Source organism: Monomorium pharaonis, chromosome 2 (genome assembly GCF_013373865.1).
Source record: "Monomorium pharaonis isolate MP-MQ-018 chromosome 2, ASM1337386v2, whole genome shotgun sequence".
Lineage (NCBI taxonomy): Eukaryota > Metazoa > Arthropoda > Insecta > Hymenoptera > Formicidae > Monomorium > Monomorium pharaonis.
In genome coordinates this window covers 27,613,036-27,639,688 of record NC_050468.1, presented here as the reverse complement: position 1 = coordinate 27,639,688, position 26,653 = coordinate 27,613,036, and the positions used below count along the sequence as shown (strand labels likewise).

General features: G+C 39.5%; 2 protein-coding genes across 5 annotated transcripts in view; one reads left to right on the top strand and one right to left on the bottom strand.

Annotated features, from left to right (window-relative positions):
- LOC105838196 (potassium voltage-gated channel protein Shaw) overlaps positions 1-14,312 on the top strand; it is a 17,509-nt gene extending 3,197 nt beyond the window's left edge. The window contains exons 2-5 of one of the 4 annotated variants that reach the window (XM_036282579.1): positions 1,979-2,357; positions 3,362-3,556; positions 3,829-4,876; positions 13,770-14,312. In XM_036282579.1, coding sequence (XP_036138472.1) covers positions 2,031-2,357; positions 3,362-3,556; positions 3,829-4,876; positions 13,770-13,783 — 1,584 coding nt within the window. In that variant the 5' untranslated portion in view covers positions 1,979-2,030 and the 3' untranslated portion in view covers positions 13,784-14,312. Of the gene's footprint in view, positions 1-1,978; positions 3,298-3,361; positions 3,557-3,828; positions 4,877-6,015; positions 9,398-13,769 lie in introns of those variants that run through there. The other 3 variants (XM_036282578.1, XM_036282577.1, XM_036282580.1) reach the window with 3 other exon arrangements.
- On the bottom strand, positions 10,100-26,653 carry LOC105840879. The gene is made up of 6 exons (XM_036282581.1): positions 25,193-26,653; positions 23,948-24,097; positions 17,596-17,756; positions 16,716-16,818; positions 15,976-16,538; positions 10,100-15,074 (listed from the first exon to the last, which is right to left on the bottom strand). The coding sequence occupies exons 1-6, from the start codon at positions 25,440-25,442 to the stop codon at positions 14,856-14,858; spliced, it is 1,446 nt and encodes a 481-aa protein (XP_036138474.1). The 5' UTR covers positions 25,443-26,653; the 3' UTR covers positions 10,100-14,855.

Sequence of the window (26,653 nt, the reverse complement as noted above, 5' to 3'; positions counted from 1 at the left end):
TGAAACAATGAACGCGTTTATATGAGTATATAAGAGTTAACTTGACATTTGCTTCTTTTCCGTATAGTTTTTCCTAACATAGCTTGAATTTATTAACACAGTTTCTTTCTCTCTACATATATGAAATATAATATTTTTCTGTTAGGGATAAAATATAATTTGTGATCATTTATCGTTATAGAATCTAAAAATTTTAATTTGTTCTTAATTATTAAATTAATCGACGCGTTTGTTTTTCTTTAATTACACGCTAGAGATTCGTGTAAAAAATGTTTGTTCTACCAAATTAAGTTTACATTATCAAATTTGTTTATTGTGCTCAATTTAAATTATTTTTTAATTATTTCTATTATCGATAATGTCATTACTCAATATGTTATTAATGTAATTTAAACACAATGGCGTTAAACAGTTTAACTTAAAAAATGTATTAAATTTGATTGAAATTTAATTTATATCATTTATCAGGTGCATACATTAATATGAATATTGCTTATTTTGAAACATTAATTTAACAATTTTAAACATTAATTGAAATCAACTAATTAAATATAGTTTGATTATTTTATTTTTTAACCAGATATTTGTTATGAAATAATAAATTTCGATACACAAGTAAACCTGATTCTTTAACGATGTAAACGTGAAGTATTAATTTTGATAGAATTGAAAACGTTATCCTTTCATGTTACAACACGTCTAGCGGGTTTATCGATGTATAAGCGCGCATAATTAATAGATGTAGATGTATTGATGTCAAGGAAAGGTTATACGTAAAAATGTCCTGTGCCCGTGAGACGCTTACGCTTATAAATAGCTTAACAAAAAATAATTATTCCGAAAACCTGGATGAACGCGAATACGCGTTTGCATGAGTGAAATAATTGCGCGAGATACCTGCAGGAGCGTTTTAACAATTTGTATTTGACGCGAAATTTTTTAAATTTTATTTAATTCTTCGTAACATATCTTTCGACGTATATCTCTCGTATATTTTAATCATAACCGTGTAATTTTTGTGCTCCAACGACGGAGCTTTAACGTGCCATGTCCCTGGTAGGAATTATTTTCTCTCGCACAGAGCTGCATTTTTCTGTTCGCCGCATCGTGAACGCGAGATGAAAAAAGTTGGATGAATGCGAACCTCTCGGAGATATGGAACTTAAAGAGTGACGTCGCGATTCTAACGCCAAGGTGCTTGCGATAACGGTGCACAAAGGACTTTTGATTAAACATTAAATGTCATAATTATCGTAATGGCAACGTTAAATAGAGCGGCTTTCGCATTCCGATACGCGCGGCGGCTGTCGGCGGTCTTTGAAATGTAGGAATTTGAAGCAGCAACGAGACTGTTATGACACTTCCCGTCAGGCCGATGTAATCCCAAATGAGATTACAGGGATGTCAAAGCAACCGGTCGGTAAAACCGGGGATGATATGTTGCGATAAAATCATTACGCTTAGAATGCTTCTCTTGGTCCTTTTAGGCACTGTCCGCGCGCATGAAAGGATGTGATTTTAACGTAACGCGACGGTATAAGATCACAAATCGCACACTTTACGTTTCAATTCGAATTGAGCTCGACAGTATCGGATATTAATGCACAAATTTCTAACAAAAGTATCGAATGAATTATTCGCCCTTCGATCAGACCGAAACACAGGATATATATCGTCGTTCCGCGTTTAATAAATAAAACCCTTTTGCGCGCTCGCTTCAGCGTTTTATTCCACAGAAATTATGTTACATGCTCCAAACAAGATTTAAATCAAGATCGATCGGTTAACAAAGTTAATTCCTGTTTAAATAAGTTAATTTTCCGTTTACAAGGGTGTAAATTGCCTCAACCTTGATTGAGCTTTGGGAAGGTTAATCCGATAAAATCAATGAGGCCTTCGCGAAACCTGGGAGAAACGAAACAGATTTCCCATCCAAGTTTTCCAGAACACGCGACGAAAAGCGCTAAATTGTTTGCAGATCGCATGGGTTACTTTAAGTCGGGGCCGGCGGTAGCAGAGCCGTGATCAAAATGAACTTGATAAACATGGACGCGGAGAACCGCGTGGTTCTGAATGTGGGCGGAATCCGGCACGAGACGTACAAGGCGACCCTGAAGAAGATCCCGGCGACGAGGCTCTCGAGGCTGACCGAGGCCCTCGCGAACTACGACCCGATCCTCAATGAGTACTTCTTCGACAGGCACCCGGGTGTCTTCGCCCAGGTACTCAACTACTATCGCACCGGGAAGCTGCACTACCCCACGGACGTATGCGGCCCGCTATTCGAGGAAGAGCTCGATTTCTGGGGGCTCGACTCGAATCAGGTCGAGCCCTGCTGTTGGATGACCTACACGCAGGTATATCGTGAATATACGACTCGTGCACGTGCCTAATCACGCCCGCAGCGTGGCCGCACGCAAAATCAGCGCAAACGGAAACGCGCAAATTTATGTATAATGTGACGTACAGTACGGAGAGTCATAGGTACGGAGATTAAAGTAAAGCCGGTAAACCTTTCCAGCGTGTCGAATAGATCGAAATGACGAATAGAGGTAGCCTTGTGACGTGGGTAATTTCTTTGATATCTTTCCGAACGATCTATCAAGTATATGTTGGAGAGATTTGTCTGTGATTTATCATATTGTCAGAAAGTACTGTACGTTTTTTTTATCATCACGTTCATGAATTTTGTCATGGTTTTAATGCACAAAAGCAACATCTTTTCTTCACCCAAGTGCCTTTAAATATTACTGTTTTCTCTTTTAATAACAATTTTTTATATTATTTCTAGATATATATTTAGTAAACAGTATGTGATTTTACGTGATATATTTTACTTAAATTAATTCCAATAGGAGACCATACTATAGGATCATTTACTTAATATTTCTATGATAAAAACATTTTTAATAAGATTGATAAGTACAAAAAAAATAAATATTAAGTATTAATGAAAAAAATCCATCTTCTTCTATATATTTGTTCCATTATCATCTTAAAATTGATTTTTTAAAAAGTGAGAAAATGCATGATCCAATAGTACGTGGCCTAGAGGGATACCGTTAGCAAATAGAATCTGAAAAACTAGTTCGGATAGTCCACGATGTGGGATAGACTCAAGTAAATGTGCAACGTCGGACGGAGATCCGAGCCGGTAAGGCTGATCAAAGCCGAGCAGATTTCTTTATCACTCACGCGAGGAGGCACACAACGGCTCGCGTAATGCTTTTCACGCGCGCTTTATCTGTACCAAAGGCAAAGCACGAAAGAAAGCACATCCGAGAAAGAGTTTCGCAGGTACGAATAACCAATCGTTGTTGCATCTGTCTCTCTTCCCACTTCGCCCCCGACGCCCTTGCAGCACCGGGATACGCAGGAAACGCTGACGGTCCTCGACAGGCTGGACCTCGACACCGAGAAGCCCACCGAGGAGGAACTGGCTAGGAAATTTGGTTTCGAGGAGGCGTACTACGAGGGAACTCTCACGCGGTGGCAGAAGCTCAAGCCCCAGATGTGGTCACTTTTCGATGAACCCTACTCCTCCGTCGCGGCTAAGGTACAACTTCAATTTGACATACGTTACCATTTAGGAAATAATTAGGATATTAATTTAAAATCTGTGCAAGACTATTAAGCATTTCTGAGAGTACAAAACCTTTCTTTAATTTTCTATTAATTTTAATTAATATCTTTCTATTATACTTGTATACGTCATAAAAAGTTTTCCGTAATTACAAACTTTGTTTCTACAATATTTGTTTTTTTTTTCTATTGCCATAAAAAAAAATTTATCTGTTTACGAGTCAATCGTATGTCTGAATCTTTCAGATAATCAGTATAATCTCCGTTTTCTTCATCTGCGTTTCGATACTTTCGTTTTGCTTAAAAACCCATCCGGACATGCGAGTACCGATGATCGTGAATCGTTCGGTAAAGATTGACAACGTGACGTCTTGGGTGGTGGACAAGACTCGCACCAATGCCCACGATGTCTTCTTCTACATCGAATGCGTCTGCAACGCCTGGTTCACCCTTGAGTTCTTGATACGTATCACCGCGAGCCCGAACCGTTGCGACTTCATCAAGAGCTCGGTAAATCTGATCGACATGGTCGCGACCCTGAGTTTCTACGTCGACCTGGCGCTGCAGCGGTTCGCGGCCCACTTGGAGAACGCCGATATCCTCGAGTTCTTGAGCATCATACGGATAATGAGGCTGTTCAAGCTGACGCGCCACTCCTCGGGCCTGAAAATCCTGATACAGACCTTTCGGGCCTCGGCGAAGGAGCTTACGTTGCTGGTGTTCTTCCTCGTCCTCGGCATTGTCATCTTCGCAAGCCTCGTGTACTACGCGGAGCGCACTCAGTACAATCCGAAGAACGACTTCAAGAGCATACCCCTTGGTCTGTGGTGGGCCCTGGTGACGATGACGACCGTCGGTTATGGGGACATGGTGCCGAAAACGTATATCGGGATGTTCGTCGGCGCTCTCTGCGCATTGGCCGGTGTCCTCACGATCGCCCTGCCCGTGCCCGTGATCGTTAGCAACTTTGCGATGTATTACAGTCACACGCAGGCGCGAGCCAAGCTACCGAAGAAGAGACGCCGTGTATTGCCGGTCGAACAGCCACGTGTGAGGGCACCCGGCGCGCCGCCCGGCGTGGCCGGCGGGCCCGGGACCGTCGGGCCCCCAGGCTGCGGCCAGCAAATGTCACACTTGCAGTCCAGCGGGGGCGCGGTTACCACTGGGCCCCACGGCCTCGGCATGGGCCAAACGCCCGGCGTCGGATGCACTGGCGGCGGCCAAGGACCGCAGAACCGGAGAATGAACGCCATTAAGACGAATCATCCGAAGGATCCATTCGCCACGAAAACAGGTAACTCGAAGGCGTTCAATCATTGAAGTGTTTTGCACGATTCGTGAGCTCGACTTTTACTTAACTTATTAGTCTACTTGGTACGAAAGGGGGAGATACACGTGGGGTACACGCGTCAAAGGGAGATTAGAATATTTATGTATCCTGTGTGTGATTGGCACGTAATTCAATTCTCTAAACGCAGCTTCCTTTACGTATAGATTATCTACCTCCAATTCTGACCAATTTAACACGTTTAACTGTGAAAAATCGATTGGACAAGTAATTGAATTCGGAACACGCTCGTTGGTACATTATCACATATTCATTTGTGTTGAGTGTTTTATACCTATACGGAATATTCACGGAATATTCCGCTACGAATTCTACTTAAAATCTTAGATAACTTATCTAAAAGTTGCGCTTAAAGCAAAATTAATCTTACTGATTTTAAAGTTTAATCGTTATGTGTAAAGATTGCGAACAATACGGACTAAGTGAAAGACAATGCTCGAGCATAGAAAATTAAATTAAATTATTATATTATTATATTGATAAAAATTTTGATTGCAAATGGCTTTTCCATTTGTATCTAAATAAATCTCTTATATATATTGACGATTAATTAAAGTTTCGCGTTAACTTACTTAGACCCAAGGTATAAAAGAGAAACGTTGCAGTAGAACTCACTTACGGTTCGTACTTCTCATGTACATTCAGCATAATTAACAAATCCGCGTACAAAACTGAACGTGAGAGTCAAGTACCACGTTACTAATATCGGTTTACTTTTCTAATATGCTTTACTTAATTTCCATTTTAATGAAAGTCGTGAAGATCGCATGTAAACAAAATTCGGATAACAAAGTTTTGCAGACACGGGATGATAATGCTGACGCTAATCGTTTACGTAAAAAAAAAAAAAAGAAGTCCCAATATATTAAAAAAAAAAAAACGGCGCGCGTGTGCCGTAACGAAAGAAAATTATTGGCATAAATGATGAACGGGGCCGTTTTGAGTTGCGAGTTTTGCGTTGGGAGGAGAGGACCGATGGAAAAGGAAAACGGCAAACTCAGAATTAGCCGAGTTCGCGATTTCGTGAATCCTCGACCAAACCGGGCAATCTCTAGTGTCTCTTTTTATTTTTTTTTCTCATATGGTGGGTTGCAGAGGAAGACCGGAGGAATTGTAACCTACGAACCAACGGGACCAAGAGAGCCGGAGGTTTGGATTAACCATTTGCGGTAGTAGCGTGCTCACAGACAGTGGGTATCTCTCACAACTGGTGTCGGAATTATTTTGGAGCGAACGACGCGCGGCGTGTAACATACACATATACACACACACACACCTATAATCAAAGATCGTCCCTGATGAAATCCCCGTGAAATTACCATTGGGCACTTGCTTTGGCAATGGGGAGAAAGAAAAGTGTAAAATATATCCTCGCTGCATCGAAGCATCACACACGGCTTCCGTTGCCCATAATTTTCAACGGCTAGGCAAAAATAAACACTGCCGGCGAAGCGTGGCGGCCGAGACCCGACGTGTACAATCGTACAACCGATGAAAAATTCTTGCGGCGGCTGTTACTAGATATACACGACCGCAAAGGGTCTATCTATTATTTATCTGGAAGGTAGAATTAGGAATAAGAAACGGAAGGCAGAGACCGTCGAGGCACCGCGGTGCCTGAGAGAAGGGATTTGGCCTATCAGAGGACATCGGGCTCGACGGTTGCTACCCTCCGCTTCACGATCTTAATTCTACATACCGAATATTGTACATATACCGTCGGGACGATGATGTGATTTGCGAGAGAATCTCTCGACGGTTATACCACGAGCCATCATATTGAATTAAATAAGCAAATTGTGTAGAAAGTCAAGGAGAACTTGCGTAGCTAGTAGAGAAACTTTCCTCCTTCCTTCGCTTCATAATTTGTATTTTTTAATATTTATAAGAAAGCGATAATACGTTTCATTGATAAGCAAATGAATGAATCGATGTATTGACACACTGTATATCGTTCATAATCGAAGAATCTTCTCGATTTGAAACTCGATATAGACCGTTTTTTCCCTTCGCGTTTAGCATAGTGGACGCCGCAGTTTATAATTTCCGCTGGAGTAATTTTGTATTTTTATGATTTATCGTTTTCTCTCCGCCTTCTTCTTGAATATTTACTTAAAAGAAAAAAGAAGAACGCACTAAGTAATTACGAAATATTATTACGGGTGCTCGTTAGACAAACTTTTATATAGAGACGCGAGAATGTTTTCAACATTTATTCCTAACCGCTTTTTCTTCTTCTTCTTCCTGTTTCTCAAATTTATCTTTAATTTCGTCTCGTTCCGAGTACAGCGATTAATAAGCAAATATGAAACGAAAATATCCCACACAAGAGTGCAGCCGAATGTCTTATACCGTCCACCAGACCACCGTGTTTGTGACTCACGTAAACATCGCATCACCCATCGCTTCTAAATTTAAGATAGTTGATGATCTAAGGTACATTGTGGCAAAAGATATGTTGCGCACAGTAGAAACGGGGACGTAAACTTTATTATCTTTGAAGCTATATACGCGTTTCCATTGTCGATATCATCACCCGGTCTATACACATTACCCCGATTAAAGAGGGAAAAAAATCGATTTACTCATCGTGGAGGGACCTTCGTCCTATCTTCCTAGCGATCGTCTATATCGCGCGCCTACATTATTTCTATCGTTAGTGTGTCATTCTCGTGGAACTCGTGTAAACGGTAAATCGAATGAGCGACAGTGGAAATTGCATTCCTGCATCGCAAGCTCGTTTTATATAGCAGGCGAGATACACCGGATAGATGCCACCGTATCTTTTGGTACACATCCCGCCGTAGATCTTCTCACTAATCCGTGAACCCGTACACACACACACATACACACACACACACACACACACACACACACACACACGTGACCATTGTTCACTTTTGCATGTTTAGCATCGGATGTGTTTTGATCGATCCCACGGTCCGCATTCTCACCGCATATTTACCGATAAATGCAGCCGCTGGTGGTTCCTCCCCTACCCCCCAACCCTCCTCATCATTGTCGATGATTAATTTTTGACACATTGTACACTTTATATCGGAATCATTCGCGGCCACGCAATTCGATACCACGGTGATTTAGCGACATAAATGAGTGGTGAAAATGTGGACACGATGGACGTCGTTTATTGACACCCGAGAATCTCGATCGCGAATCGAACGGTCGCTTTTAGTGGCGAATGCGGTGAGGGTGCGGACCTGTATCACCTTCGCGCACCGTGAATATCGCCGGGACCAATCCACGAGAGCTCCTCCCCACCCCTCGGTACGTTCGAAATATCGTTTGTAATATCAGTGGAAAAGAACAGCTCCCTGTTCTTGTCTCCCTCGCGGCCGGGGAGTTACTCGTATATCGCGGCTCCACCGCATACAGCGTCGGACGAAGAGCATCTCTTCTTCCGCGTAATACGTATACATATATCTGTTGTGCCTGGGAACAGGGGGGTGGAAGGAAGTGCAGGAAGGGACGACAAAAGCATATCATATTAGGTGCGATCGAGTGTACGGATCTCGCGAGCAGTTGGCGGACGCTATCTACATAGACAATCGTCGCTTCTTCGGTAAAATTAATCGTATATACGTTACGTGTTTCCGTCTTCTCTTCCCCCCCCCCCTCCCTTTTCTCGGGTGACTCAAGGCGGGACAGCCGTTTCTCCTTTGGACCAAAATTGCAATTGATTACATTTTGCAAATTTAAAAACGACCATTGTATCTAAAACACGTATGTGCGTTTTATTTCATTTAGACACATTCATGGGGCATCTCGACATAACATAAAAATCATAATCAATACTAGCGTATTGAGACTGTAAAAGAATTTAGAGAAGATTTTAGATTAATCCCCGTGCACATTTCAAATCAGATTAAACCACAAGCATTTTGGTTTATTCCAATATTGAATAATACAATATTACAATAATAACATAATCTCTCCACGTGGAACATAGGTGTATTAATGACATAAGTTATAATCCTGATATTTTATTACGCACAATCGTAACGTTATTTCTATACATTAAAATATGTACGCATACATTTACTTCGGTAATTAATTTTTTACGGGGCGGTGTTAATAAATGCATTCGTACATCGGGTACACGATTTTACTTATAAATTACTGCCGTTTCCCATTTTGATGGCTTAAATATGTCGAAGCTTTTCCTTGCCAACATTTTTTGCTTTAAATCTTGTCCTTTAATATTCATTTGCTTAAAATGCAATGATGACGTTAGTTGATAAGATTACTTACTTTTTAATTAAAAAATGTACGCGCAAAATCACTACGCGTGTTGTTTTACAATAAATAAAATACTGCCCGGTATTATATATTTGCACGTAATTTTTAAGTTATACACATATTAAATTCGTTTATACCAAGAACTAATCAGAAAGATACGATTGATGTGTCGTTGAAGAGAAAAATTAGTTAAAGAATAAAATTATGAAATGAATATCCCATCGCGCAAAGTAACGCAACTGCGCTCGCAAAGAAGGTTGAGTATAAAGCATATACTGTTACAAGAAAACGATATATTAGATAAAAGTTATTCATATTATTAAAAGTGAATATTACTGACGGATATGGAAATTGCATGAATAATAAGCCCAGCATGCAAATTAGGCTAATGTGAAAAGTTGGCAGCAAATTAACATTTAAATAGTTCTGCGGAGATCAAGTTGATACAGACATTTAATTAAACTATGAGAACTCTTAAGCCCTTTTTAGATCTTCACGCAAATAGAAAACTTGTTTTCTTTCTGCACAGACAGATGACTGGTTGAATAATAACATTTAGAAAACATTTTACGTAAAATTTTTTCGTTTTAATTTTAAACATGTCCGGTACAGAATAATTATGGTTTAACTTTGTACACAAATATTAATTTTTAAAAATTGTAAAAAGTTGTAATTTTTAATTTAATAAAATAAAATCTTATGTTTTTTTAAATATTACTTCATATACATATTTTAACTACTTTTTAATATTCTATAATATTTTTTATAAGTAATCACTATTAGAAAAACAAATAAATAATTTCTCCTTTTTCTTCTTATAGCAGCTCCATTATTATCTGATATCCAATATTTAAATCTTCTTAGCCAATTCATCTATTTGATCGCTATAAAAGAAACGCACACAAATACATCATGAGTAAACATTTTCATTTTTCGCATGAGATATAAAAATCCGAAAGAAATGTCCGATATCCCAAACCGTTTCGGAGATATTCGCGCGTTACACTTTTTGCGAAATCGAATACGTACGTCACCCTCGTTGGTCATGCCTAATAAGATGTATGAATAATTTGTTGGTAGAGAAGACCGTTTTCTATATTTGCCCTCATTCACGTGCAGTGCTATCGGCTTGAGTTTGCTCGCTGCTCACAATTGCCCCGATTCTTTGTGCCTTAAAGACTGGTTTTCATATCCAGGGTTGCACCGACTATGCCATCGACTGTGTCATGTCTTTACCATTTTTGTCATTAGCGACTGTACACGGTCTATGCTGTGGTCTGTGCTGTCCGCGCAGTTGCTATGTTGAACAACTCTGAGAAAGAGATGTATAAGAAAATTAATATCCGCGCAATATCCTTGACACTGTTCGCTAGTGCACTAGTCGAAATGTAATCGGATCAATGTGTCACTTGTACCAGCGGCGATTTTTGTGACATTTGTACTTCAAATCAAATTTTTAACGTTTGTTTTTTTAATTTTTCTTCTTAATTTTTAATTTGAAAAATTTATATATATATATATATATATATATATAAGATAAATATTAGAACTTAAAATCAATAATTTAGGAGCAACAATTTCACAGACATTTAAATTTTAGTACAAATCGTGTAGAATGTATTTTATCTTTTATTCGGGCACTTTGCGCCCACCTATCTTGTTGCGCTAAAATGCTACTGTAAAATATGTACGTTCAGAACGCGTGTCTAAAAAATCATCTCTGGTGCGGGAACCAATAGAACGATTCACGTGTAAATTGAGACAGGTGCAAATGGATGTTTGCATATTATTTAAATGGAAATAGCAATTTCCCGTCAAACACACAGCACACACCGCGGGTGCAAAGTCTCCCCCGGTATGCAACCCTGTAAGTGGAAGCCAGCCATAATTCGACCCTGACTAGACTATATTCCGTATCGGCGATGCAAGTACGTCCACGCACACAAATACACATGTCATATTTCACGGAATGTTTGTATGCACGTTGCAATATTCAACGTTGTTGACTCGAAATAAGAGAGTAGAAAAGGCGACACGCGGAGCTTCTGCGTTAGATCGATGGATAAGAGGCTCCGAACGTCCTTTCTTCCCTCCGCGGTGCAACCAGGAAACATGGAAACCGCTCGAATTTAACGCGCGCAGCACACACACACACACACACACAAACACGCACGCACGCACGCATGAACGTTGTTCCGAGCCGTATCGCAACGTTCGGCTGATACTTTCCGCTCTCCTCGCGGTAAACGTCTCGAACCAATAAATTCCGAAGTTTTTGAAGTTTTGTAAATTGTCCGATGCAACAATTTGCGCCGAATTTTGCGGGAACATACATTCAATGGGGGAAACATTGCTGTTTAATCCGGGCGCGGGCTTCGTTTTGACCGAACGAACAGTAGGGCTGAAAGTTAAGATGAAGTCGAGTGAAGCAGATCGTAAAGGGCGATACAAAGGACGTCTCTTCTTCGATAGATTCGATAATCGCGCGAAGAGTCATCGATCAATTTACGAGTTTACAGTCGTTTCCCCTGTCTTAAACGACCAGAAGTGGCGAGGGGAAGGGGGAAGGAGAAATTTTAAAAATAAAGAAGAAAATGCATATCGGCGGCGGGTACAATGAGCACGCACGCACAACTGTTTTTAAAGGGATAAAGCGTACGAAAGTGTGTATAGAGAAAAAGAGAGAAAGACAGAGAGGGGGAGAGAGAGACTCCGTGTGTATGTGCGATCCGCACACATTGTTGCTCTAATGCTGCACCATTGGTAGCGACGTCTTATGGTACCTACTCTTTTCGTAACGGCCAGTAAACGCTAGCTATAATTTATAGTAATGTACGTTTCGCCGCTTGCGGTTTTACCATCAGCGTTCGCTCCTCGCTTTACGTTTGACTGTCGGGGATTAGCCAGGATAGCCAGACCTTTTTTCTCTCCTTCCTACCATAGCGCGGGATCATCTTCGCAACGCACGTACGCACGCACGCACTCCTCGACACCCTTTTACATCGAGGGTCCCATTTCTATACCCGGGCGCAAGCCCGGACTGTGATAACGCGATGTGCTTAATACGTCACGTGACCAGTCGAAATTGATTAATGGTTATCGATTATCCATTCGCCGACTCGTTACAAACGCGTTAGCTTTGTGTTCACGCTACGTGTTTTACCTACGTGTCTGCCGTCACGTTCCGTTTCAACGTTTACGTGCTCCGTGCCAATCTGACTTGGAAATAAAAGTAGCGATTTGCCTAGCGTTGTTATTATTAACATTCGTAGAAATCGAGCGCGGTCTGAAGAGGGAAAAATCTGGCGATCCTGATCGATTCCCCGGGGGCTCTCGTTGCCTTTTCGTAAGCATTTCTCCGTTGGTTCCGCCGCTGTCCACTTTCAGGATCAAGGGTGGAAGTCCAGATTTTCTAATACCAGGTTTTCTAATACGTAGGATTCGGTTAATCGATAACGAGATTAACGTGTGTGTGTGTGCAGGTCGCGCGGGTGCAAATTGAGTCGCGGATTCGGATTTTCGCCGAATGCGATTCGGATGTCGGTCGGGTAATTAATAAATTAGCGTTCAGCAAAATTCGGATAAATTTGCAGAAGTTCCGCGCAGTCGATCGAACACCCCGGGTATGCGACAATCTCTCGCATTGTTCGATAACTCTCGCCACGGGGGATATCAGAGTTAAGGAAGAAAGTATCGAGAGAGCGAGAGACTTTTTCCGTGCCGAGCGAACATAAGTTTTTTCAAACGCTCGAGGAGAACTTACCGGAGATTACCGAAGCATCTGATTACCTGCATTTGCCTTCAGCTCGTGCAGATCTCGAATCTTTCGTCGGATATATCCGTGAAGAAATATCCGTGGATTCGATATCGCCATCGCCGGTAGACGACCGTCACCTGACGCCTGCTCGAGTCTCGCGTTACCTGCGCACACCGCGTAAAGCATCACGAATTGTACAGTGCTCCGTTGTATCGCTCGACGATGTAAATACAACGACGAACGTCCGACGACAGTTTATTCGGGAACACACGTAGCTCAATCGGATGCGGTGGGGCGCTTAATCGGACCGAAGACAGATCCATCGGGGAACGTTTGATTCCTCTCCGTTAAGAAATCATTGCATTGAACGTGATTTGTCGGTGATACATCGCTCGTACGTGACGCATTTGGACGTGACAGCCGTAAGATGAGAGCACTCGGTTGTTTCGCTAAAGAGAGGAGAAATACAACTCTCTTCCCTTTGCGTCTCGTCAAGCGTTAGTTTATTTCAACTTAACTAGCGCGTAGATTCGCTCGAAAAGTGTATATATATATATGGCCTCATTGCTTCGCAGGTTAAATGCCCCCCCGAACATCCGAAATTCGATATCGGTAGAGTGTTAGGACAGTGAAACGTGTGCCCCCCTGCACCAAGTGATCGTACACAGAGAGAAACACGCTTAATCACGTCACGTAACACATTTGCATTACACACACACACACACACACACACACACACACACACACACACACACACATACGTTCGTCGCGACCACCGCCACCCACTCTTACTACGCTACTTAACAGCCCCTTTTGACTTCGTAGGTAGATACGTATGATTTCGAATTGTACGACAGAGCGACGTCGCCGACGACGACGACATCGAAGTAACCTTGCTGCAGTTTCACCACTGTCGTCGAATTGTCTCCATTTATATTGTCGCTATAATTTTCCTACCGTTATGAATTATAATTATTGTACACGACGTATATCTGCGAGATAGCTTGTATAAAGAAAAAGACTAAATGCGGTGTGTCTTGACTTCTACGGAGGCGAGACGGCGCGCGCGCACGTTTCTTCTAGGAGGGCAATTCGAGGTGATGTTGTCATCGTCGACAATTATTGTATTAACGACATTATAATTTATTCTTGTAACGTCATTACCGTTATCGCGCTAACGATTACCGTCGTGATTGTCGTCGGCGCTTTCCGCAGCGGAAGCTATATACCATCATTACATTACATATAGAGATAAGCGTTCTGCCGCTAATCTCGCGTTCGAGATGAACCTCGGCGCGAGACACCGGTGCCCCGTGATTAACACACTGCGTATCGCGGCCGATGATCGTGACGGGTAATCGAGTAAGAGAATAAAAAAGGAAGCGGGACACAAAGGCGAATTATATAAATATATATATATATATATATATATATATATATATATATATATATATATATCACTATGTCGAGAGTTGTGCGCTGCGTTTACAATTTAAGCTAGTTCATTTGTAAATAAAAACTATTTGACTCTTTGACTTTTTTTTTCCGATATTGATTGACTTTGTACAAGCACTAATACTTTAACCCCCCCTCCCCCGGCCCAATCCCTTAATTCCCACCATCCGTAATCCCGCGCGTCCATCAGTCCAAGCTGAACGAGTAAAATCCACGATCGAAAATCTTCTTTCTCTCGGTTCGAAAAATATGTATTTTTCTATGTTGGCGCTGCGAGAGTAAGCGACGTAACAATGCTAGCAGGAACGATCTGTTTGCGGACGGTACGGATTCAGCCCGATGACGCTTCCTTCTTCTGTTCGACAGTAACGTTGTCTCCGCATTTATATAGGTCGTCCCCAGCGTGCCCAGCTTTGCGCTTTGTCTGCCTCGCGGAGAGCGGTATAATTATAACGCTCAGGCTACACAAGCTAACTGTTGGTACGTGAGGCACATGCCGGCATTGTCCTCCAGTGTGCCGTCCATGTTATTACCCGGGCCGAACGCCACCCTTATGCGAAAGGGTGTAGTCCAGGCCTCGACCCGACAGTTACCCTCCACGTCGAGTTCATTTTGGCCGCACAGCGAACTGCCGCAACGCTCCAAATTGCAGATACCTGCCATGTCGTTCCCCGGCTGAAACAGACATTTATTTGTCGCTTGCAATACATTTAAATAAAACATCGCAATGGATCCTTTCGTGCTAATATTTTATCTTTCCAAATTATCACGCAAATTTTGTTTAAACATTTTTAAGAATAAACAATTTTGTAACAGACGCAAGAAGAAAATCACAATCAAATTTAGATGCTCTGTACAAATTCTTTTTTACATAAAATAAAAAGCAAAAATTTAATTGCTGATGCCTACAAGTTTTTGATCAATTTAATTCCCTTTCCTCATTTTGTTCATTTCTATTTAATATTAACCCCTGAAGGCCACACGGGTGCGATTTGGGATAAGCAAAAATTGAAAAGCTTTAAAATCTTAAAAATCTTGTTTTGAAAATCGCGATTTTTCTCTACGATAATGATATTTTTTACTTCCTCTCTAAATCACAATCAGTGAGAACTCGACAAAATCAGTGGAAGTACACTGACTTTCAGTAATATACATATAATCATTTACTGATTATCAATCAGTGAAATAAATACTCTGATCTTTCATTGACTATACACTAATTCTGAAGTGAAAATTACTGAAAGATAGTGAATATTCACTGATTATCGCAATTATAAGTATGCCACTGCGAATCTGTGAATATCCACTGATTACGATTTAGAGAGTCTACAAGTATTTCTATTGGATTCTACGCGAAGTTTTATCCCTACAAAGTATACAATTGAGTTTGATTTTAATAATTACACATAAAGTTATTAAAACTTAAAATCCCAAATTACACCCGTGCGGCCGCCGTGTGATTGGGTGTACAAGTGTGGCCTCCAGGGGTTAATGATACAAATGTAATATAGCATATACACTAGGACTAGATACGTCCTCGCTGCGGAGCAATTAAGAAAATTAATTAAACACGTACTGTAATAAACTCCTCAAAGTCGCAGGGAATGAGTATCCTGTCCCTGCACCGTCTCCCGAGGAAAAGCATCGAATTCGTCCTGGTGCTAAAAACCATTTCCTGCTCGGGCGATCCTGCCCCCGATCCCTCGACGATGTCCGTTTGCTGGGAGCTGTTTGCCGGGGCGACGTTCAGATTGACAGCGGAGGCGTTTCCGCCGTTCGCGGCGGTCGTTGCTGCGGGGACCGTGCTGTTATCGGTCGTGTTGGACATATCTTGAGTCCTATTAGGGCCTATCCGAAAAGAGTTTCGCGTGCAGGGCTGATAAGCGATCCCGCACATGTCCCTCTCCTGACGTACGCATAATAGGTAATCACGCTCGGCGAGGTATCTGCCGTTCGGTAGGTAATTGAATGTCCTCAGTGTGCCGTTCGGCTCGCGAAAGTATTGAAGACATCCGACCGGCGCACGTTGCTCGAAGCCCAGCTGCACCACCCGCATCTCCCACATTCGTGGTTGCAGTCCGCTTGGCAGCCGGAAGTTTAAAGTGATTGGTTCGTCGCCTTCGTCCACGTCCACGTACACTGTCGGGATATATAGAGCACAGCCCGTGCTATTTAAATTGCTCGGAAAAACACGGTACACGTGCCGAGGTTGGTGTGCGCCCACCAGACGAATTTTAACGTTAGTTTCGCGGTACCGCGGAAGCTGTTGCAGCTGCAACACAAATCGCATAAATAAACAGTACACGCGGTACTCACCGTGTTGCCCGCTGTTCCATCCGCACAATTCGAAAGATGTCCTATTGTTGTTAATCATCATAACATCCCCGTCGCACATGCCGGTCGTGGGATTCGGCTGACCCTAAAACATTTTTCAGACATGTGCGAATCTTTTCTGCACTTCATAGTTCTGCATTGAAAAACAGTTTATTAATAATAATCAAGTCTAAATAATGATTATTAAGGTTTGATAAAATAATTTTAATTAAACGTTCAATTAATATTTAGTGACCGCTCGGTAATCGATTGATCACTACTACTATGTTCAGTTATTAATATAATTATTAAATATTACTAAATATTTAATTATGTTAATGATACGTTTAATTGAAATCATTTTATCAATATAATTATCATTATTAAATATACTTTTTCCACTGTGTAATTATCTCACAATATATATACTGCTAATTCAAACGAATCACTTGTATGTTCTAATTATGTATATGAAAAGCAATGTATATAATATAAAAAATTGATTACGTTAGCATTTTTTTCCTCACCGCCACTCTCTCCTCTCATTTGTAAATTTATTTTCATAATAAAAATAAATGACACTTAATATATAAATAATAAATTTGACATTATATTAAACCAACGTATTTTTATGTATAAAATATATATTTACAAAAATATTGTTACAAATGCTGCTAATATCGATTTCTGAATAGCCGAAATTAGCGGTAATCTTGCGCGAAGATCCAGCTTTACTAGCACGTGTTAGTATCGACAATGATTGGTCTTGACAGCTCGTGGAATATTAGATGTACTAAACAGCACTCGGGAATCGACAGTTGCAACTAGCCTATTCCCAACGGTAGACAAGACTGTAATAATAAGACATCCATGTGGGACTTACAATGTTGAAATGGACGAAGTCGATCCTCAACTGGCTGACCTCCGTATCGATCTTCCGTATAACCACCGAGCAGTTCATAGGCCGGTCGATGAGGTTGGGAAAACCAGGGCTGGTCACGTAGGTCAGATTATTCTGTACTTCACTGTCGCAGCTTGCCGTGACTGTAAACCATATTAATTGCTGACACAGTTAACGAAAACACACTTGCATCGGCCGTAGGGCGTGTTTGCGTTTCGTACGTTTCGGAATATTTAATTAGAACGTAAGAACGCACGATACGGAGGCCTTGCGTACGATTTCGTGAGATTTTTACGTCGGCCAATTTAAACAAGTCTCAAATGCGGATTGACGTGTTTGCCGTTAAACTCATTAAAATATAACATCGCGCCGATTAATAAAGGATTGTACATGAATAACGAATTGCCTTGCGTTTAAAGCTCAAATTACCTACGTTCGGAACGTTTAATAAGATAGATAGGAAATTAAGGCAATGGGAATCAAGCGCTGTAGTTGATGCGCATATATTAATGATTCTATACAATTTTTGTGATTAACAATGTCCGGACGTTTCGACTCTATTTCGAGTCATTTTCAACGAATTTTACAATTAACATCTATTCACTGTTTTCGTCAATGATCGCAATTAATAATCATCCATGTGTTAAAGCTTTTCAACCGAGGTGAATGACACATACGCACAATGACAAATTCGTTCCTCACCATTTGATTATCCGTAAGAAAAAGTTTTATAAGCGCTTGACTCTCATTGCCTCAATTTCCTATCTATTTTATATTTCGAGAATCCATCATTCATTTATTTATTGTTTAATAAGATTCTACACTAAAAAAAGAATTTGATAATAGTTATCAAATGTCGAATAAAATAAATATTTGATTAATATAACTAAAAAATCATTTTATTGTATATTAAATAATAAAAAAATTATTATAAAATTTAGTAATTCATTAAATTCATTAAATTCGTTAAATATTTAGAAAAATAAAGATTATTATTCTCATTTATATTAATTAATTAATTAATGGCATTTGTTTTACTCAATACTTGGTAACTATTACTAAACTCTTTTTTCGGTGTACATTGAATTTGAAAAGAGATCGATTTTCAAGATCTTTTAAAGAGAAGAATATTCTACAAAACAGTTGCATCTCAAATGCTTCAATACTTTTATATTAAAAAAAATCTTACAAATATGTCTTTTTTTATCCAATAAAGTAGAATTAAAACTAATAATGCTCTTTTAGCCTTCTAAAGTTAAGTGGGAAATTAGACACCTGAGTTTGATACCGGTTTTCCTGAAGTGTTCAGTGCAAACTTTACCTTCTTCCCATACGTATTATACATTAAATAACTTTCTCTTCTATGACATCTTTTCAAAATCCATTAATTTCTTACATAAATCAATCTACACTAAAAAAAGAATTTAGCAATAATAATTAAATCTAGACAATAATCTTGTTAATAATTAGTACTTCAAATTGAAAACTTTACTAACATTTCCATTCGCCAATATGTCGCTTAATTAATTCTAGACTGAAAATTCTAATACTTAGGATGTTATCTATAAAAATATTATGGCACTGCAATGATCAAAGAGAAACGGGAGTGATAATATGGCCTCTTCACTAAGGTAAATTAAAAAATTTTTGTTTATCAACACAGGGTTTTATTATAAAATTATATGTATGCAAAATAAAGAAAAAATATTGCAGAATATATGCAAATATATGTACGTGATTCCTTTAGTATATAAATGCAGTATGTAATATATGTAAACTTGACTAATAATAGAACTACACACAACTTTTCGAACAACTGTTTTGATATGAAAACTTTGAAAAAGAGGCCGTATTAAATTTTGAGACATCAACATATTTACATTGGCAAAACGCTATTGTTTAATACCATAATTAGAAATGTGTATAACATATGTAATTCAACGCTAAGATTGCGTTACTATATATATATTGAAAAAGTTTTAAAATACTCCAAAGTAAAAATGCCTTATAGCAAATGTCGGTTGTTGTGTACACGGAGAAAATTTTATAATAAAAATTACTATAATAAATAATAAGCGCGGGCCAAAGAAGTAATTACGAAAACTCTTACTATGTTTTTCATCAAATTACCATTTACAATACTCATGATATTATAATAATTTTCTAAAATTTCTTCTTATGACCTGTGGCTACTATCATATAATTTTTACTTAAACTTTTCACCTTATATTAGCGCATATTAGCGCTACTACATAACTACAAACTACTAAACAAAAGATTCCGTAAATAATCATTAAAATTTCACACCTAATAACAGAAATACTATAAATGGTCATAATATCTGAAAAAGCTATTAAAAAACACCATTCTTCCCTCTAGTAAAATTTAATATCTACTATCGTTTAGTGATTCAAAAACCAATCAGTTATTATTCTTACTATTTGAATACTATTACCATAATTATCAAATATTTGATTGTACATATTGTAAACAAACGCTTAAATTCAAATTATTTCACCAAAACTTGATTCTTCCTGGTAAATTCTTTTTTTTTTTCAGTGCAGGCATGGAAAAACACTTGGACTCAAAGATATACGCGCGGCTTATGACACAGTCGCTATTAATTGCGCGAGAATGGCGCCTGTTGGGGTTTCCTTCAAAATTTCCTGTTTGAAATTCACGTCCGCGCGGACGGATTAAACGGCGAATGCCAGACATTCTAACACTTTCGCGAAGTATCAGCACCACTGTGGGCGTCGCCCGTGCGATATTCTGACGAACAGCCTCCGGCTTCGATAACGAGTTCTCATTCACGGGCATTCAGTGACCGTTTTAGAATCTCCGGGACGCCTATTCAACGGCCCGCCCGGCCAGAAGAAACGCTCGCTTGCCTTCGCGTGTACATGTAGATCTTACTTCCTACCGCGCGCCCGCGCGGCTCGGGGAGGCAGACTTGGGTAGGCAATATAAAAAATGTACGAGCGTCTCTGATGTCGCCGTTGCAGGCAGCGTGCATTCAACGACGATTCCGATGAAAAGAGCCGCAGTAAGCGAGGGAGAGAGATACGTAGATGGCTTTTGATCCGCGTGTTTACCATCGTTTATGCATCCCATATATTTATGTATATGCGTGCACAAATACACAAGGTAATGTATGCACGTACGTGATCTCACATCACGGTAAATACGGCATACGGGGTGGATCAGATTTCGAAATCTCCGATCTTGATTCCGACGGCGAGATTCGCCCTGTTGACAAATTCGCAATTGATGATATTCCCTTCATTTTTGCGTCGCATCTCTCACGTTGCGTCGAAACGTTAGATATTTTTTAAAACGAGAGATGAAAAATGCTGCAGACAAAAGTCCTGAAAACGTAATGTTTTCGCTCGGATAGAGATTTCGCACGTAGAGATCGTAAGATTTTCTTAAAAATAAAAGTTACGAGTTACGAAACATCATAATCAACGAAATCCAAAAAAAAAAGGTACGTAATTTATTTTTCATTGTCGTTCGTTCGCTGCCTACTACATAATCGTTCCACAAAACTGCAGAGAGCTATTTATATCGAAGGGTCCACGTGTGTGTGTGTGTGTGTGTGTGTCTTTGGCCACACGAGGATATTAGGAATTTATTTCGTTCGCGTTACGGCTCTCGTAAATCCGAAGTCGTGTGGCGCACATGCAAAGCCACCCGTTTTTCGCGTAACGCGTATCAAATTTCGCAATAATAAATTATATGGGATACGACGCATCCGGCAATACGGCTGACAGTAAAACTCGGACTTCCAAGATGCGCACCGTCGGAGGAGCGACGTGCGCACGTACACTCGGACAGAACAGGCGGAAGAAGTGGGATTCGGGAAATCGGTCAAGAATCCGTACGTACGGTATGGCCCTGTTTTCGACACTGTGTGTGCGATACCACCGTGCACCGTCACGGAAAAAGCGAAATGGATACGGACCGGAGTAAAGGAGGCGACGAGGAGCGAGTGGACGAGTAAACTTTGTGCAACAGAGACGGGAAAAGGTGGAACGGTCTCAGGCTAGTAAATAAGAACTTTTCCGCACTACATGAGACGTAAATTTTAGGTAGTGGTACATAAAATAAGGCGTGGGACGTACACTCGTTGCGATGAAAATTTAATCGCCATCGGCGGGGAAAATGGCCTGAGAATGATGCTGCGAAATTTTTATGCTCGGCTTCGTTTAAATTATCTTAGCCCCTCACAAAAGAAAGTTAACATTGTTAGTCGCATAATGGAGTCATGATCCAGAAGAGATTCTTTTTATTTTTATTGTTTTTTAAGTATCTACGAACCAAAATTAAATTCTTTGGAAATATAAGTACGAGCTGTGCTTTATCTTTCCGCTGAGCGTTCGCCAAGCATCTTATCATAATCACCGTATAATGTACATAAATGGTATATTACTTAACGAATTCCGGAGTCGGTGCCTTCGCTTAATGAGAATTTAATACGACGGCCAACTACGAAGATTGTTAAGTCTAACGTCGGAAATTCAGGCGCGCGAGGTAGTAAATCTCAGAATTGGAAATGCGCGGTGGCGTCCACCTTTCGGCAAATGTCAAACGGGTTTTGCGTAACGCGAAATTGAGCCCAAAATCCCCTAAGATATTTATTGGTACACGGGTACAAATATGCGGGCGTGTGTAACGTGCCTCGTAAAATGTAAATTTCATAACGCGCTTAGAGAAACCCGCAACTCCCACACACAGTTCAATTACATAGTCAGTGATACATCACGAGATTTGCGATGTAAGACCTTTGTAAAGGGCGGTGCGCCCTGGTGCTTCACGCTGGACTACATTGTACACGCGAATTGTTAACGACATAAACGGGACGCGAAGGAGTGACAGTGGACCCCGCGTACAGTGCAACGCTCGTGACCGCGCCGAAAGGCAATTAAATAACTGTATATAACCTGGCCTTCGAGTTCTTCCTCACCGTGCGAAGAGCCTCACCGGGTAAGCGTACCGTTCCTTCTTTTTTCTCCTCTCTCTCCTTCCTTCTTCAAGTGCTCCCTTTCACGCCATCGAGGAGAGCGTGCCGCTTAAGATCGACTCGGAGCTACACACCCGGTTATCTCGATACCGTTAAACTTAGCAGAAAAGAACCGATCGATTCGGCATCGAATCGACCGACGCGAATAAGAAAATCGCGGTTGCACGGTTACATTTTTAGACGGTAAAAATAAACGCACAACCCCCTAACCAGAAGTGTATTTTCTGCTTTATTTTTGAATGACATTGAACGGTAATGTCAGCATCAGAAAAATAATGACCTGAGAAAGAAAATATACTGAAGAGTCTTATTGCATTAATTGGAAATCTGGTGGAACCAATATGTCTGTTCAAAAACGGATGGATCAGAAATCTTTTAAGAATTCTTGAATTACAATAAAGTATTCTATTAAACGTTCTAGTTACGAAAACTCGAGTTCCATTATAATAATAAGAAATTCTGCTTAATTTCATCAAAACGCACTCGATCACGTCTTATTGATATAATCAAAAATAAATTTTTCTCAGTGTATAATCAATCAATTAAAAAAAGAGTTTTATAGACTATAAGGATTCTTCTTTTCACATGAAAAAAAAATACAAAAATACATACATTCCAGTAAACATGAAATTATTACTACCATGTTACTGCAAAGATATTTAAGAATATGTAACATTTAAAAATATCGTTGTATGCAATATAAACAAACTTTGTTCAAGACTTGAAGATAATGTTTTTAAAACTTTTCAACAATGGTTCGAAAAAATCTTGTATCAAGTAATTTTCTTAAAATTTTTATAATATTTTAATATTTAAAAATGTTTAAAAATACACATAAAGTCAACATGTTCAAACGTTACTTTAATATTTCTTGCTTACTGTCTAATTTTTTTTTTTTTGTTTTAAGAACATTTCATTAGAAACGTTTACGATACACTAAAAGAGATAAAAAGAGTTTGATAGCTGCCTGATTAATAATAACCAAATATTTAGTAATATTTAATAATACCCAGACATAAATATAGTAACCAATCGATTACCGGTTACTAAATATCTGATTACATTGTTCAAATATTTAATTAAAATTATCTCATCAATCTTAATAACTATCAGGCATGATATATTATTACCAAACTTATTTCTTCAGAATAGAATAACGACGTCGAAAAAAGTACCTTTGGTACCTTCTCGCGAGACCAAAATGAAATCGGCGTTCCCGTAGGTCCTCCGGGTAGGTTTCGCATACGATATCGCCTCCACGATGACGCGCATGACAAGTTATATTCGCGTACGAATGACAGGTATACTCACATATGCAGCACACGCCGAAACCGAGCGCGCACGGCCCGTGAGATTGCCCGTGCTGGATACGGCACTCATATGTGTTCATGCATATTCCCTGACGTCGTTTGTCCTCGGACAGGCACTCTTCCTCAACCGGAACGGGAAAGAAGTTCAGCACTGCGGATAAATCCAGAAACGAGTCAAACAAATTGGAAAAAATTCGCCTCGCCCGTTTCCCAATAGTGTCACCATTTCCGGATCGTTTCGCCGCCGTGCAACAAATTACGGAGAGTGTATAAATAAGTGCAGAGAAATAAATTGGTTTTATCCGGCGAATAATCCGACGGAAGTCCGCAGACATGAACTTTTAATTCTACACCCGATGTAGATTAACTTTGATCCCGATTCAGCTTACCTTCTACCTTTTTCTAATCCTAGAAAAAAAGATGGAGAGTAAATTAAACTGAGTTTAAAGTTAATCTACACCGGTGCAAGCTGGTGTTAATATAATAGAAATTATTTGCAATCTACCTAGCGTTTTGTTTTGCTTTATTTTGTTTTATTTGGGAGTACCAATTAACGCTTTTTTTTTTTTTACAATTTACGTTTACATTCGAAAGAGGATTTCTCCGAGAAATTCTTGACAAAAATTCGACCTCGCTGCTTTAACTTCTTTTTTTCAATTCCTTCGACGATCAATTCAAATTCAGTGAATAATCAATTACATTTCTTAAAAGAGAAAGCCAGCATCTGTTTTGACTTACAAAATAAACAAGTAACTTGAGAATAAAATATTATCAAGAATATTGTAAAATAAATGGTATTCAGAACAATTGCATTATATAATTCGTCATTCGTTATACGCGCATCATCCAATAGGTGGAAGATACTTTTGAGAAAGTACCCTTGCAAAAAGCTCCGGAATTGTCTGCACATTGTGCTGTGAAAGAGCGTTTATTCTTTCATTTACATTTCTCTCAAATCAGAAAACAAGCGCGAGCTAAGAATACTAACGCAATGGGGACGTAGACATTTTCCTCGTGGAATCTTCTTCAATTTTCTTCAGCTTAAAGGAAGAGGGTAACGTCAGTGTCAGCGTTAGCGTTGTGACGTACAAAGGACGTATACGATCACCGTCGTCATCGTAGCGCGCGGCGTCCTACATATACTCATACTTTGAATTATTAAAATTCGCCACCGAGGGCTCTGTTCTCCCTTTTCAACTTCTTCACGTCATCCGCAACGTTTACATTTCCCGGTGTGTGTACTCACCTCTGGAAAATCGAGTCGCGTCACGTTCAAGGAGCTCGTTAAACACCGGCTTCCTATAATCCGCCCCATGATTCGACCAGAGATTCAGTCCCAGGAGCGACCATTGGTGCGTGGTCCTCGGCAAGGTGAGTAACACGCTAACGCTACTTAGCGCGCGCCAGATAGTGCAGCATCTCCCCACCGGCGGAAACGATGCTCCGGCTACCGTGGCGATACACAAGATAAATATCCCATGGTAGCGTGATGGCATAATCGCACCTTCCCGGATCACGCCCGGTGCCCGCGAAAACGCATTCCCGAAGTGGTAGCGCGAGGTAATAGTAGCCGCCAAGGGCCTCACATTCGCGCTAACACCGAGGACCGAAAGCCACCGACTGACCGACTCAATGGGACCACGCGGACGTGTCGGGCCCACGCATCTCTCAGGGCCTCTCCTCCTGCCACCGCGGCCACGATATCCCCGCACGAGTTCCAATATGTTTTCGTATGTAGGTTGATTTTAATTCAGGTGACGGAGAATACGTGTCAACAACACGTTGAGGATGTGTCACGTTTCCAAGTATTATCAAAAATTTGAAAATTTCATAGATTGTGTTCTATTTTTACATTTAAATATACGTATTATATATAAAATTTTAACATAATTATTAATTTGAAAGTCCATATACCTAATTTTTTTATTTACTCTTGATTCTTGTAAAATCACGTTTTACAGCACTTATTTATAATTTAATAAGAAAATAATAAATTAAATTATTTTTTTGACAAATATAATTATAATAAAATATTAATAAATATTTTTATAAAAGTTTACAGGGATCAATTTACTTATTTAAAAGTTATTTGTCTAAAACTACAGTAAAATAGGTCATTTTTGCTGCATAAGCCATTAGAAGCCAAACTTTTCATTGTTTTCTCTTTTTTTGCAGCTTGATTTCAGAGCCAAGATTTGGGTATTCAAAATTTTTTGTCGTTGAAGAGAAAAAAAGGAATAAATCTATAGACTCTGCAGCTTTTAAATTTCGGTAACTTTTAATAATTGATATTGATGTAGAAAAATTAAAACTTTTATTTCGATTTTTTATGAATTATTTTATAAATTCTGCATAAAAAGAAAGGAAAAAAGAAAGAAAAACTCTAATAAAAAAAATAATAATAAAATTAAATCTAATGAGCAGGAAAAAATAATAATAATTATAATAAAAGATTCGTACAGCACACATGTCTAAAAACAGAATATAAGATGACTTAAGCACATCTCAAAGATATCATTTAGCATGACATATCTTTTAAAGACATTTTAAAGACGTCTAATGTGTCTCAATTTTGTACATAATGTTGTACTGAATGCATTTAATTTGATTGTTTTTTTTCAATGACAATAAATAAGATTATTTAAAATGTAGAATAAAAATTAAAAGTCATTAACCTGCTAAGTAACTAAAAATTTTTGTCAAATAT

Bases quoted from the DNA above. Each gene is read 5' to 3' on its own strand.
- LOC105840879 (XM_036282581.1), bottom strand. From the start codon at position 25,442: ATGCCATCACGCTACCATGGGATATTTATCTTGTGTATCGCCACGGTA. The intron at 17,757-23,947 runs GTGAGTATACCT...TATGGTTTACAG, and splicing joins TTTCGGCGTGTGCTGCATAT to TCACGGCAAGCTGCGACAGT. The intron at 16,539-16,715 runs GTGAGTACCGCG...ATATCCCGACAG, and splicing joins ATGGAACAGCGGGCAACACG to TGTACGTGGACGTGGACGAA.